Source organism: Dreissena polymorpha, chromosome 14 (assembly GCF_020536995.1).
Source record: "Dreissena polymorpha isolate Duluth1 chromosome 14, UMN_Dpol_1.0, whole genome shotgun sequence".
NCBI classification, from domain to species: Eukaryota; Metazoa; Mollusca; class Bivalvia; order Myida; family Dreissenidae; genus Dreissena; species Dreissena polymorpha.
Window position 1 is genome coordinate 46396519 of NC_068368.1, and position 13639 is coordinate 46410157.

General features: G+C 36.1%; 4 protein-coding genes across 10 annotated transcripts in view; all 4 read right to left on the reverse strand.

Annotated features, from left to right (window-relative positions):
• The window catches only part of LOC127857964 (uncharacterized), a 309606-nt gene that overhangs the window by 270908 nt on the left and 25059 nt on the right, over positions 1-13639 (reverse strand). The window lies entirely within an intron of this gene.
• The window catches only part of LOC127857969 (uncharacterized), a 289700-nt gene that overhangs the window by 265418 nt on the left and 10643 nt on the right, over positions 1-13639 (reverse strand). Inside the window, exons 2-3 of one of the 2 annotated variants that reach the window (XM_052394770.1) lie at positions 13216-13397; positions 10839-11124 (exon numbers count right to left, since the gene is read on the reverse strand). In XM_052394770.1, the coding sequence (XP_052250730.1) occupies positions 13285-13397 (113 nt within the window). In that variant the 3' untranslated portion in view covers positions 10839-11124; positions 13216-13284. The remainder of the gene's footprint in view (positions 1-10838; positions 11125-13215; positions 13398-13639) is intronic. The other variant, XM_052394771.1, reaches the window with a different exon arrangement.
• LOC127857972 (uncharacterized) overlaps positions 1-13639 on the reverse strand; it is a 169244-nt gene that overhangs the window by 83755 nt on the left and 71850 nt on the right. The window lies entirely within an intron of this gene.
• Positions 6309-13639, reverse strand: part of LOC127857970 (uncharacterized) — a 28528-nt gene continuing 21197 nt past the window's right edge. Inside the window, exon 3 of the mRNA XM_052394773.1 lies at positions 6309-7067. Coding sequence (XP_052250733.1) covers positions 7020-7067 — 48 coding nt within the window. The 3' untranslated portion in view covers positions 6309-7019. The remainder of the gene's footprint in view (positions 7068-13639) is intronic.

A 13639-nucleotide genomic window follows, 5' to 3' on the forward strand; every position in this document is an offset into this window, starting at 1 on the left:
TCAAGTAGTTAATTAGGTAACACAGCTAGAACACGCTCCGGGTCCACATTTAATGAAGCGTCAAACGCGGAAGGATGCCATAAACTTTAAAATTGACATATCAGCCAGTGTGCGGTACACGCGTGTTTCATCTAAGCGATCCGGTTTCAATCCCCTCTCCCGGAGCATGTGAGGTTGGTTGGTGGTTGGGATAAGTGGAGTTTCCAGCGGGTACTTCGGCTTTCCCCATGCACGTTGGCTGCACATTACAGTTTCATTACGGTGCTGCCAGTGTTGCAGAGGTGGTTTTGAAGCCGATGGAAACTTCGAAGACAATTCGAATGGCCCAAAGTATCCGTCTTGGAAAGACATGGGGTGTCACTGAAATAAGTAGCCTCATTTAGGCGCAGGTCAGCTTTGTGGAACCCAGTAGCACCATTTAGGCATAAGTTAGCTTCGTTAAAGCCAAAGGCCTCCGGGGCGAAAAGAACACCGTCATTAAATCAGGGAGCTTAACTGCGCCACTGGTCGACCTCAAGTATGTAGTCCACATTGTACGTCGCACTCTAAATATGCTAGTGACTTCATTTATTTTTATTTTGTCAATCAAAGGCAAGGTATCCAGAGACAAGTTATTAATCATACAGTTGCTCATGTAATTGGCCAGAAGGCACATCGGAATTGTTAGACCGCAAAGCGGTCGATGGCTGCCTCGGAAAGTCGTCCTCTCGCTACACAATAATCTATTCCCTGTTATTGACCATCCAGGTCGCTTTGAGCCATTAGTATGTACTACTAAAAGCTTAAGAGGACTTGTTTACATATTTCGCAGTTTTGGAAAAATGGCATTAAATATGTTTACTTAAACTTATATAATTTTAATAAATTGTTTAACCAAGAAAAACAATAAATAAAACATATTGTCATCCTCGTGTTTCGAACCCGAGACCTCTGAAAGCAAAACCCCACGAGCTAGCGCTGCGCCTCGTCGTCGTTCTTTTTGTGAGGCGAAACAGACCCGCTTTAGTAATGAACGACGTTTTTGTTTCGAAATTATCGATGCAAAGCGTTCCAAATGCCTCATAATGTTATCGATTTGGAATGATGAATACGATTATGACGTTAATGAATCAATAGTTCAAACATTGTTTATAGTCGATAGCGTTATATCGTTTGATTGAAGATAATGCATACAATTTGTTGAATATGTACGACAATTATTTAAACAAATCGCTATTTAAACAAACCGTGATCAAGTTATGTTGAAGCATTAAAGAAGAAATAGGACACGACCCTTTTCAATGGATGAGATAGTATCTATTACCATGGCCGAATCACAGATGTGTTATAAATTTGTCTATAGATACAACGTAGGCGGTAGACAATGAGCGATAAAATGCAATACTAAAAGGTTGAACGAATAATTCGAATTCAATCCATAAACAACAACGTTTCATTTAAAAAAACAACACTTTTATGTGGTTAACAGGGAAATATCAGTTATTTACAAACGAATATTTGCCTTATCAAAAAATATCCTGCTTACAAACGCAAGATAACAGTAAACAATATCGATCCATTTCTTTTTTATTGTTTTTGTACTCAAAATATAACCCTTTAAAAATATATTAAAGTTGTAACGGCAGTTAAAAAGAGTTCCGCGGTCGGAGACAAATGCCCCCCCCCCTCCAAACAGGGCTTTGAACTAGTGACCCCAATTGTCAATAGGGGCTAACTGCTGTCCAAGGCGAATGCACATGTGAAGTTTTAAGCCAGTAAGTCAATTTGTTGACGAGTTATTGATCGGAAACGATTTTCACACTTATTGTGACAGTGAGCTTGAACTTTGACCAAGTGATCCCAATTTTAAAGGGTTCATCTGCTTTCAAAGGCAAATGGGCATGGGAAGTATCAAGCCAATCGGTCAATTGGTTGACAAGTTATTGATCAGAAACGATTTTGACACTTTTTCAGACAGTGACCTTGATCTTGGAGCTAGTGACCTCAATTGCTGTAGGGGTCATCTACAGTTCAAGGCCAATACACATGTGAAGTATCAAGATAATCGGTCAAATCGTTTACGAGTTATTGATCGGAAACGATTATACACTTATTGTGACAGTGACCTTGATCTTTGAGCTAGTGACCCAAATTTCAATAGAGGTTATATACTGTCCAAGGCCAAGGGACATGTGAAGTATCAAGCAAATCCGCCCATCCGTTTACGAGTTATTGATCATAAACGATGTTCACTCTTATTAAGACATTGACCTTGACCTTTGACCTAGTGACCCGAATTTCAATAGGAATCATCTACTTTCCAAGGCCAATGCACATGTGAAGTACCAAGCCAACCGGTCAATGTTGACGAGTTATTGATCGGAAATGATTTACACACTAATTGTGACAATGACCTTGACCTTTGACCTAGTGACACCAATTTCAAGAGGAGTCATCTACTGTCCAAGTCAAATGCACATGTGAAGTTGCAAGCCAATCGGTCAATCCATTGACGAGTTATTGATCGGAGACGAACTGGTCTACCGACAGACCGACAGACTGACCAACATCCAGCAAAACAATATACCCTCTCTTCTTCGAAAGGGGGCATAATAAAAAGTAACGAAATAGTTTGTTTTCGGTCAATATCGATTTTTATTCAACCGTAATCATATATAATAACTATTTTTAATAGAATCATCATTATTCGAGTCTGGACACCTATGGTCGAATTAATTAGTCATTTTAATATCACCACTGTTCTACACGACTCTTCGTATACGAATTTCGTTATGGGAAAACTAGGCTAAATGCATGAGCATTAAGTGTATCACAGCTTGGTCTGTGCAGTCCGCACGGTCTAATCAGGGACAGCGTTTTTCTCTTTTATGGAATGTTTGTTAAAACGAAGTCTCTTCTAACCTAAAATACACTTTATGCGTAAAGTGTCTCCCTGATTAGCTAATCTGTGACGACACTACGCAGATACGTTAAGCCAAGTTTTCCCAGAACAAGTCTCATATGGCGACCGTGATCTGTGTTAAAATATCAGCAATATCACAGAAGTCGGAGATTAAAATAGCGAAATTCGAAAATGAATGACAAGTATCTTACACTGTGATTAAATTATTATAATATTTGTTGTGCAATAGTCCACATTAAAAAACACACATACAATTAGTTAAATCTTTTATTTATTTAAATTTAACGGCGCTGGATGATTTCTTTGCGTTTGATTGTGTCCGTACTTTTCATATAGCATGCGTTTTTCTACTGTTTTGTATCCTCTGCATATTTTACTTGTGTAAATAAACATGCGAAAACTACTTACACCGTTTTCATTATTCTGCAAAGAATCTAAATTAGACAAACACCAATTGCAGTAGAGAGTGCGATGTATATATTAACTTTCAAGTATAAAAGGTTTGTAACTTCTGCACTTGCTGTTTTTTCATATTATATATGGGTTTATACTGTGTTTATTACTACTTTATATGTTGACTGTAATAAAGTTAAGTTTGACATCGTCTGCATCGTTTACTTCTCTAAAGAAATATGGTTTAAACCATTGCAACTTGTTTCGTTGTATGTGATATTTCACTTTTTGAAAGTAATATTATGAATTTAATGTATATTGTATGCACAAACATCTTTAAAAACAATTTAAGATTAAGATATGAAGATAGCTCATTCATAAATTTCCGGTATTTGAGTAAGGCACAGATGTTTTGATTGTGAAGATAATACTTAATTCTTTGAGGTACACATGTTTTAGATGTGCACAACGGTGTTATTAATACAAAATACAAAAATCTATATTAATTACATATGATCCTATACGACAAAAAGGCAACAAACAAACATAAAAAGAAATAACCAAGCGCCATGAAAATAACGATAAAATGATTATTCAGACAAATTTTAACAAAGAATTTCCGTTTGTATTCATTTGTTGTAAAACCACACACACATTTTTTTTTAATTTACAGACTAGTTATTAATGTATGAATTTTCGTTCTTTAAATAAAACCCAGATATATAAAACTCTCACACGTCTAAGTTTCCTACAATGTTTGAAAACATGTTAATGTTTTTTTCATATATATGGGTGTTCAATCTTTATCTATATTGAATGCGTGTTATCGTATGCGCTTAAGCCAACGTAAATCGTTATATTGTAGTTGATATATGGTTAACATCTTTTAACAACTGTTATATACAAACAAACTTAATAAAGATATAATATATATCCAGAAAATATTATAAACAAATCACCGTTTACATTCATAAACAGAATTTCTCGTGTGTAGGCTGTTCGTTTTTACCACGGAATAAACAACGTTGGCATTTCATCGGACGTCACCAATAACGAATGCGATATGGGTTACTGGAATAAGGCGACAGTTTGAACTTCCTACGTGTATTTCGACTTCTACACGCAGCACAAGACCATATCACAATTGATTTTTTTTCAGTTCAAACTAAATATCTGAATATCTAAATATCCGAAATATTTATTTCAAATTTATAGACAAAACACAGGTGTACGAATGCACAAAAACACAGCAAAAACACACATGAATATATTTGGGGTCACCGCCTCTGAACGCTGAATGCACACCCGGTTGTAAGGAGTCCAAACCGTATATTGCAAACCCGTTTGTAAGGAGGCCATACCGTATAATGCAAATCCGTTTGTAAGAAATCCAAACCTGATATTTGGCTCAGAGTCACAGCCAAAACATGTGTTTATAAAGAAAAGACATGCGTTACAAAAATGAAGATAGCCATTCTAGCCAAGAATACAATATAGAACTATATACTATTATAGATTTTAGTACCTGAAAATAATCTGAAACTAAATGAAAACTAAAGGTATACACCTTTTTCTTGTTGCATCTAAACAATTAACACACACACACATGTATATATATATGCTTAAACGAACTAGAAACAACGCATACATATAATTTGCTTCGCACATAAATTTTGCAGAAAAAACAGTACATGATAGCCAGTATATTGGCTATGAAATGAAACTGCGTGACGTGTTGGAATTTATGGTGTTTGTATACTTTAAATACTTTTACAAAATTGGCATGCATTTCATCAAACATTTTCCATTTATAACATTTACACACCAATAACACATCACAAACATGTTAATTATTTAAACTTGTTGAATTAATGTTTTACAATGCCTACTGTCTATGTATGCTATCCAAGAGAGATATATCATTCTTATTTAAAATGTTCCAGACATAATGAATACAATTGTTCTCGTTATTATCACGTGTTGCAGTCGCATTTATCGACGATTCATGAGTTTGAGGATGGAGTAATCAGAAGTCGCATTGCAATTCGATTAATGATTCCAAGGTATGTTGGGTCGGCGGTTGCGGTAACGAACCTTTTATATGCAACATCGTTTACATTATCATCATCCGTATTATCGTCTTGGACACCACCAATGCCACGTACGGACCAAGGAGATGCGGCATCATACTCACAAATCCGGTGTAATATTCGGAATCGTTTCACGGCAACATGATTCAGAGTCCCCAGTTCTTGTTGGATTGAAATGTATTCCTCTGGTGGAATTGATTTTACACGGAAATCGTTGAAAGAAGCGCAACCGAATTCCAGCTTACTCTCAACTGTACGAGTACATGCAGACAGTGTGCCCACAAGTTCGTGTAATTCCGATGGAAGCAATGTCACGCAGTAGATATTTAAATACTTCAATGATTGAGGTAGCTTTATGTCGATATATGTCCGCAAAAATATTGAAAGCTTTTCAAGCTGTTTAAGCGATGATAGTGACTGTGCTTGCGTCTCTGCATGCTTAACATTATAATATCCGTCACTCAGAATCAGACTCTTGATATTCAGACCATGGAGAGCCTTCCACAGACCGGGACTGTCATCATTCACTTCAATACTAAGCGTGTCCAGGTGAGTAAGCGATAAAAGTGACTGGGACATCGAGTCTGCATTATGTTCTTTTAAATATCCACGCCAAGCACTCAGACTCAGACTCTTGATATTCAAACCATGGAGAGCCTTCCACAGACCGGGACTGTTAACATACACTTCAATACTAAGCGTGTCCAGATGAGTGAGCGATAAAAGTGACTGGGACATCGAGCCTGCATAATTTACGTTTAATTTTTCATATCGACCCCTCAGACTCAGACTCTTGATATTCAGACCATGGAGAGCCTGCCACAGACCGGAATCGTCAAAAAACCCTCTTATACTAAGCGTTTCCAGATGGGACGTCCTGTCTGCACAATTATATACCCATGTATCAGACAGAAAGAGGCTGTCATCCTCCACTTCAATACTAAGCGTGTCCAGATGAGTGAGCGATGAAAGTGACTGGGACATCGAGTCTGCATAGTCTACGCTAAAACCTCCATATAGACCACTCAGACTCAGACTGATGATATTCAGACCACGGAGAGCCTGCCACAGACCGGAATCGTCAAAACCCACTTCAATACTAAGCGTGTCCAGATGAGTGAGCGATAAAAGTGACTGGGATATCGAGTCTGCATATTTTACGTTTAAACCTCCATCCTGACCACTCAGACTCAGGCTCTTGATATTCAGACCATGGAGACCCTGCCACGGACCGGAATCGTCAAATTCCCCTCTAATACTAAGCGTGTCCAGATGAGTGAGCGATGAAAGTGACTGTGACATCATGTCTGCACAATTTATAACACTTGTATCCAGACTAAGGCTCTTTATATTCAGACCATGGAGAACCTCCCATAGAACGTTGCACTCTTGTAAATAAGAATCGCTATTGTATGCTAATGTTTTCTTTAAACACAATAATGTTGCGGAATCAATAAATGTACCTTGACAACTGACCTCCGTCAGTTCACACACAGCATTTTGCTCGAGTGTCAGTAATGTGCTGAACAGACTGCGTAGCCAGGTAGACGAACATGTAATATATTCCAATTCAATCCATTCTATGCAAGGCAGTAGTGGTGGAGGATCTGCACACTTGGCTGGATTTGCACTATTTAGTACAATACACACTGGAAGTGTCGATGAGACCGAACTCGACGAATCTGTAAACATTCACTTACATTTATAACAGTAACGAACATATTAACAACGTTAACATGTGTTAACGTGGTAATAATTTTGATAAATTTAAAACGTTTGAACCTATTGCCATACAAAAATACAATACATTGGGAAGTATTACTTAATACTTTTACATTTTCAATCGGTGCATAAGTATTATATGCGTGTTGTTTATATTTCTTATTACATTTTCCTTCCCGTGTATATACTTGTAATTGTTTGATCAGTATTTGAAAACGAAGTATCCAACACATATTCGTTTTTAATAAAATAGCATGATCCAAGGGTGGCACCAATATAGATGTTTAACAAACTCTTTATAACGCTTTTGACCCCTATTTATTGTACAATTTCAACTGACATCAAAAGTAAAAGATTTATAATTAATTATTGGAAAGATGGTTACACAATAAATCTGCGCAAACACGTGTCTAATTTAAACATGCAATCAGATCTTCAAAATTATGAATAACATTTGAATATAAATACATATTGAAACTAAAAAAAAGAAATATACTTTGCATAGATTCTTATCACATTGTAATCGACTAAAATCGATAGATATCAAATCCTCAACATGTCAATCACGTTTAAAGAGCATGTGGTACACGGTTTATACATTTTTACTCTAATATTTTTGATGCTCAGGATTTTCTTTTGATGTTAACTATCATTTATCTGGGTATTTATGTATTAGCCAATGTATAATTACGTAGATAACATGGACGGATATCACATATTGTCAGTATATGCTTGTCTTTTGATGCTTTTATTTAAATAAAAAATATTTCTCATATATCCGTCTTTAAACATGTTCAACACACTTTAAATTGTTAAAATGTTTTAAATAGTTGATTAGCGTTTAAAAACGACTTATTCAACACAAATTATTTTCAAATAAATTTCATTATCTAAGGGAGAAACCCATACAGTTTTATCAAAAACGCTTCATAAAAATTACGTCTTCTATAAGTTGAAACATTACAAGCGCAATTGCAAGTAAAATCCTTCCAAATATGATAATTTTGATCATTAGAAACGTGCTCTTAATAAAGGGATCTTTTTACGTTTGGGTAAATTGACAACAATAAAAAAAGTTGTTTCAGATTCGCAAATTTTAGTTTTAGTTATGATATTTGTGAGGAAAACAGTAATACTGAATATTAACCAGGGTCTAATATAGCCATTATATGCATCTTTTGACGATTAAAAAACCTGACAATTATAAATCGTTGCAACGCGAAACGATTGAATAATTTGGAGAGTTCTGCTGTTGTCGTTTAATTTTGTGAAACTACGAAGATTGCTTATATAAAGTATAAAATACGTCTTTCATATATACTTGGCAGGATGACCGAGCGGTCTAATTGGTTTTTTGCTCCAACGACTCCGGGGGTCACTGGTTCGAGCCCTGATGTGGTCTACATTTTTGTCCTTTTTTAATTTTATTCTTGATTTTTTACTGGAGCTGGATCCAATGTTGACATTTATCAATATAAAGCATTTAACTTCAAACTTCAAAACATGCCAAAATCTGTGAAAAGGCCCCTTTAAAAACGAATCGGAAAAAAATAGTTGGCTAATAAAGAATATAGAAACATAAATAAAAATTGTTAAAATCTTTATAATAGAAAAATAATTTGAATAAATTCGTATCGCGTGAAAATAAAATAACAGCGTATATATAAAGCCTAACAAGTGCATCACGCAGCCATAAACGTAGTTAACAAAATGTACTTTTTTTCAGTGTTCAGTATAACTGTTACCTCAAAATATCATAACTTAAACGAACATTTGCGAATATGACACAATTTTTATAATTTTGTCATTAAAAAAACGTAAGGCCCCTTTAATGTTACCCTTTTTATTTTGAACTATGAACCTATTTTTTACGTCAAGTAGCATAGTTTCAAATATTGGCACAATAATTTAGTACATAGGGACACATGTTTTGAAACTGTTTTATACAGATTGGAAAATAAGATTTGCTAATAGCGCATTCATAGCGCATTAACAATGTGTCGCTATGACCATATAAGGAAATCCGCATTGCTTCCTGGCGGTCATGTTTTCAAAAGGGACCAAACAATGTTTAACTCGGAAGAGATACTATAACACAAATGTTCTAAACAAGTATCTTAAAACATAAGACGACAATGAGGCTTCTAGAGTATCATTTTTAAATTATAGCAAATTGATGAAATTGCCCAACCCCCGGTCGGCCATGTTTTCGTTCGACAAACACACACCATTTTGGAAACTGAATGGAGACGTCATTACAACAAATGTTCTTACCAAGATTCATAAAGGTTCGACTTTAAATGTGATTTCGAGAGTGTTTATAAGCCGTTTGTATAATTTGACAAAGTGATCTTATGTTTGCCTACACGTGATCCAGTTTCCAACTCGGCCAACATATTTTTGAGACAAACGTGTTGACCAGGATTCATGAAGTTTTTGTCCAAAAGTGTGAACAATTTAATATTGACGACGGATGAAGCACGGCGCAGGACGAACGACGGACAAAAGGCAAGTACAATAGCTCACTATGGGCACGTTATACTAAGGTGAGCTGAATAATACCTTAACTGTCACCCTAACATATATTCACTTTCAATAACTTCTGTTGGTACGCGAGAGTACAAAAACAAGAACCGGTCATAAAATGAAATGAAGGTTGAGCGATGCAACAATGCGTAATTACCTAGAGAGGTCTTGACATGAATAACACGATCATGCATTAAAATAAGTCGACTGCTCTCTTAAATTCGTTTCGCGATCTCGCCCTTATTTATCAAAAGTTTAAAATGGCAAACCAACAGCAACAAAAAATATCAATGTTTTGCAATGTATCTCGCGGTCTCGAATCGTATTACAGTAACCACTAACCGTAATCTTGCGATCTTCCATCAAATGTTCGCATTCACAAATCGCATTTTCAATCCCTCGAATATATTTTAGCGCACACGATTGTGTTTAATGATTGTGTTTGACAAAATATTGCTTAAATACGATATGAACTCAAGAAAACCCAATGCGAATTTGCGAAATGAAATAGCACGGTTTCGCATCGTGTTTTCGTTCTTTTCGCATTTACATCGGTCGAGATTTCGTGCTCTTAATGAGAACACGATATTACAAGCACGATTCTAGATTAAGAAAGATATTACAAAATCCCGCATTGTAATCTGGCCAACACACATCAACTTCTAAAAATAGGAGGTCGGCATAATCCAGATTCCGTTTCATACCAATAATCATAGGAATCAACTCACCGATCACGTAGAACAATTAAAAAAGCCCGTAATTGTATTATGCTCATTCGTTTTCAGAGATGCAAAACATCAACGAATGGTAGTAAAGGACCAGCGTAAATTTTTAACAAGAAGGAACCATTAATATAATTACATGTTTCATCGAAAGTGTACACCTTATAAGAAACTTAAGTATTTTTTACACTATGCAGTAGTAACGGTGAATGTGCATTTGTAACGGATATGAAACACATTTATGTTATATCCTGTTCCATCGCTAGCTTACATATGATAAAAACGGACGTATTTTTAACAATACTTCGGGCTTTGCACATGTTTTTGTAACGTCCCTTGTCATTATGGGTGGGTTAGGTGCCCACTGCTTACGTTGATATTTTTCACAATAAGCATGTTAAATGACGTTATTTGGTTCGTAATAACATTTACATAAACCAGCTATTAAGTTATTGAAACGATACGTTGTTACTGCGTTCCGACCTTTCCACTATACATGCACTCACAATACTTTGTAGAAGTTACTGTCATTCACATGTTTAATAAATAGGCAATTCATTCGTAGAATGTTCCGTTTCTTCGCTAGTGTAAACTGAGGTAATTTTAACATATCGCACTAGTTACTGTAAATGCTAACACAAACAAGAGGGCCATGATGGCCCTGTATCGCTCCACTGTTTTTTATGCGACAAAAAACGCGCAATGCGCATGGGTTGAAATGTACTCAAGCATGTGACTTTCTCTGTCTATCCCTCGTCCCACTGGGCACCTTAAGTTGGAAGGGTGAGCATTTTTATATATGGAAAAAGTTACTACCGTGTTAACTAAACAGACTAAAAAGCCCGGGAATTGTTCCTTTGAAGCACAGTCCCATTGCTTATAACGTAGGTACATTTATCTCTCCAAAAGACATTGTCGTTCTTTCTATTTCACATATTTTTAGATGATCAAGATCAAATATACGCATTTGATTTGAAACAGATTCACAAGACCCGTAGGAATCAAAATGCCTTAACCCTTTACCAAACGACACATTTTGGACTTTCCCAATTTGAAAAAGGTTGCAGATTACAATTAAATTGTAATGGAATATTAAGGAAATAATCAGGTAGGGTAGAAATAATTGTGATAAAAGGAGAAATTGCTCATCTTGAGCAATTTCTCATTTTATCATAATTATTTATAAAGTCGTCAACTATAAACCCGTAAAATCCTGTTGGTGTTTGGTCAAGGGTTAATAATCTCTGGTTCCTTCTTAGAGCCTTTCACACATTTATAACAAATACAATAGTAGCATCTTTCTTTGTAAAGAATCATCTCAAACAAGGGCTGTTTGTAAAACATGCATGCCCCCCCCCCCATACGGGCTGTCAGTTGTAGTGGCAGCCATTGAGTGAATACGTATTTTGGCACTGTGACCACGACCTTTGACCTAGTGACCTGAAAATCAATAGGGGTCCATCTGTGAGTCATGATTAATGTACCTATGAAGTTTCATGATCCTAGGCGTAAGCTTTCTTTAGTTTTCATCCGGAAACCATTTTACTCTGTGAAGTCACCGTGACCTTGACCTTTGACCTAGTGACCTGAAAGTCAATAGGGGTCATCTGCGAGTCATGATAAATGTACCTATGAAGTTTCATGATCCTAGGCGTAAGCGTTTTTGAGTTATAATCCGGAAACCATTTTTTTAAGTTGAGTCACCGTGACCTTTGACCTAGTGACCTGAAAATCAATAGGGGTAATCTGCGAGTCATGATCCATGTACCTATGAAGTTTCATGATCCTAGGAATAAGCGTTCTTAAGTTATCATCCAGAAAACATTTTACTATTTCGGGTCACAGTGACCTAAACCTTTCACCTGAGAATCAGTAGGGGTCATCTGCGAATCATGATCAATGCACCTATGAAGTTTCATGATCCTAGGCATAAAACGTTCTTGAGTTATCATCCGGAAACCATTTTACTATTTCCGGTCACCGTGACGTTGACCTTTGATCAAGTGACCTGAAAATCAATAGAGGTCATCTGCGAGTCATGATCAATGTACCTATGAAGTTTCATGATCATAGGCATAAGCGTTCTTGAGTTATCATCCGAAAAACATTTTACTATTTCGGGTCACCGTGACCTTGACCATTGACCTAGTGACCTCAAAATCAACAGGGGTCATCTGCGAGTCATTATCAATGTACCTTTGAAGTGTCATGATCCTAGGCCAAAGCGTTCTTGAGTTATCATCCAAAAACCATCTGGTGGACGGACATACGGACGACGGACGGACCGACATGTGCAATATATATAGATATAATTAACAACCCACACGTCCCTTAGACCAACAGGCCTGAGAATTTATGATAATCTAAAGAGTATTTCTTATATTTATAAATGTATTTAATTAAGTTATACATTTGACTTCTAAGATCAATTCATAATTTATATTAAGAAAATTATAAAATGATCAGAAATTTATATGGATCGTTGAGCAATTGACAATCATATCTCCACAATTCTTGAGTCACAATTCACAAATGGAACAATGAATCCTTAGTTATTAAAAAGCAACACATACGATAGTTAAGAACATTGCACTTCATTAATTCCAACAACTCTTGGCTACAAAGTTTGAGTTTACAATGCAGTATCATATATTGACTTTTCTGGAAACAATTATGTTCGTGGAAGTTGTGTTTTAAAATCAATAAGATATTATTAAACTGGTTTAAACACTACAAAAAGACATTAAATAAACATGTCATCCGATTGTTTTATCCGGATATATGGTCACTTTTGACATATTTAAATAAATCCCGACTTTTTTCAGTTTATAAGAAAAACATTCAGAACAAATGTTTTTACTTCAATTCCTTTGAAAGCAGTCACCATCTGATCTAAAATGGCACTAAATGACAGGGTTTTATCTCATGTTTACAAGATGTTGTTGTTGTTGTTGGTCACAGCCACACGGCCGCAGTAATCTCCCCTGGTAAACGTCATATGTTCAGTTTTGTGACCTCCCGGGACAGGGTCAAATTTGAGCCCTGGGGAATAATTTGAACAAATTTGGTAGAGAACTATTAGATATCACAACATACAAAATTTCGTAGCCCTAGGCTCTATAATTAAGAACAAGAAAATTTTTGAAGTTTGCACGAAATAGGCCTTATTTAAGCATATGTTCATTTTTGTGACCCATGGGACAAGGTCAAATTTGTTCCCAGAGGCATAATTTGAAACAAGAGGGCCATGATGGCCCTGAATCGCTCACCTGACTCATTAAGAT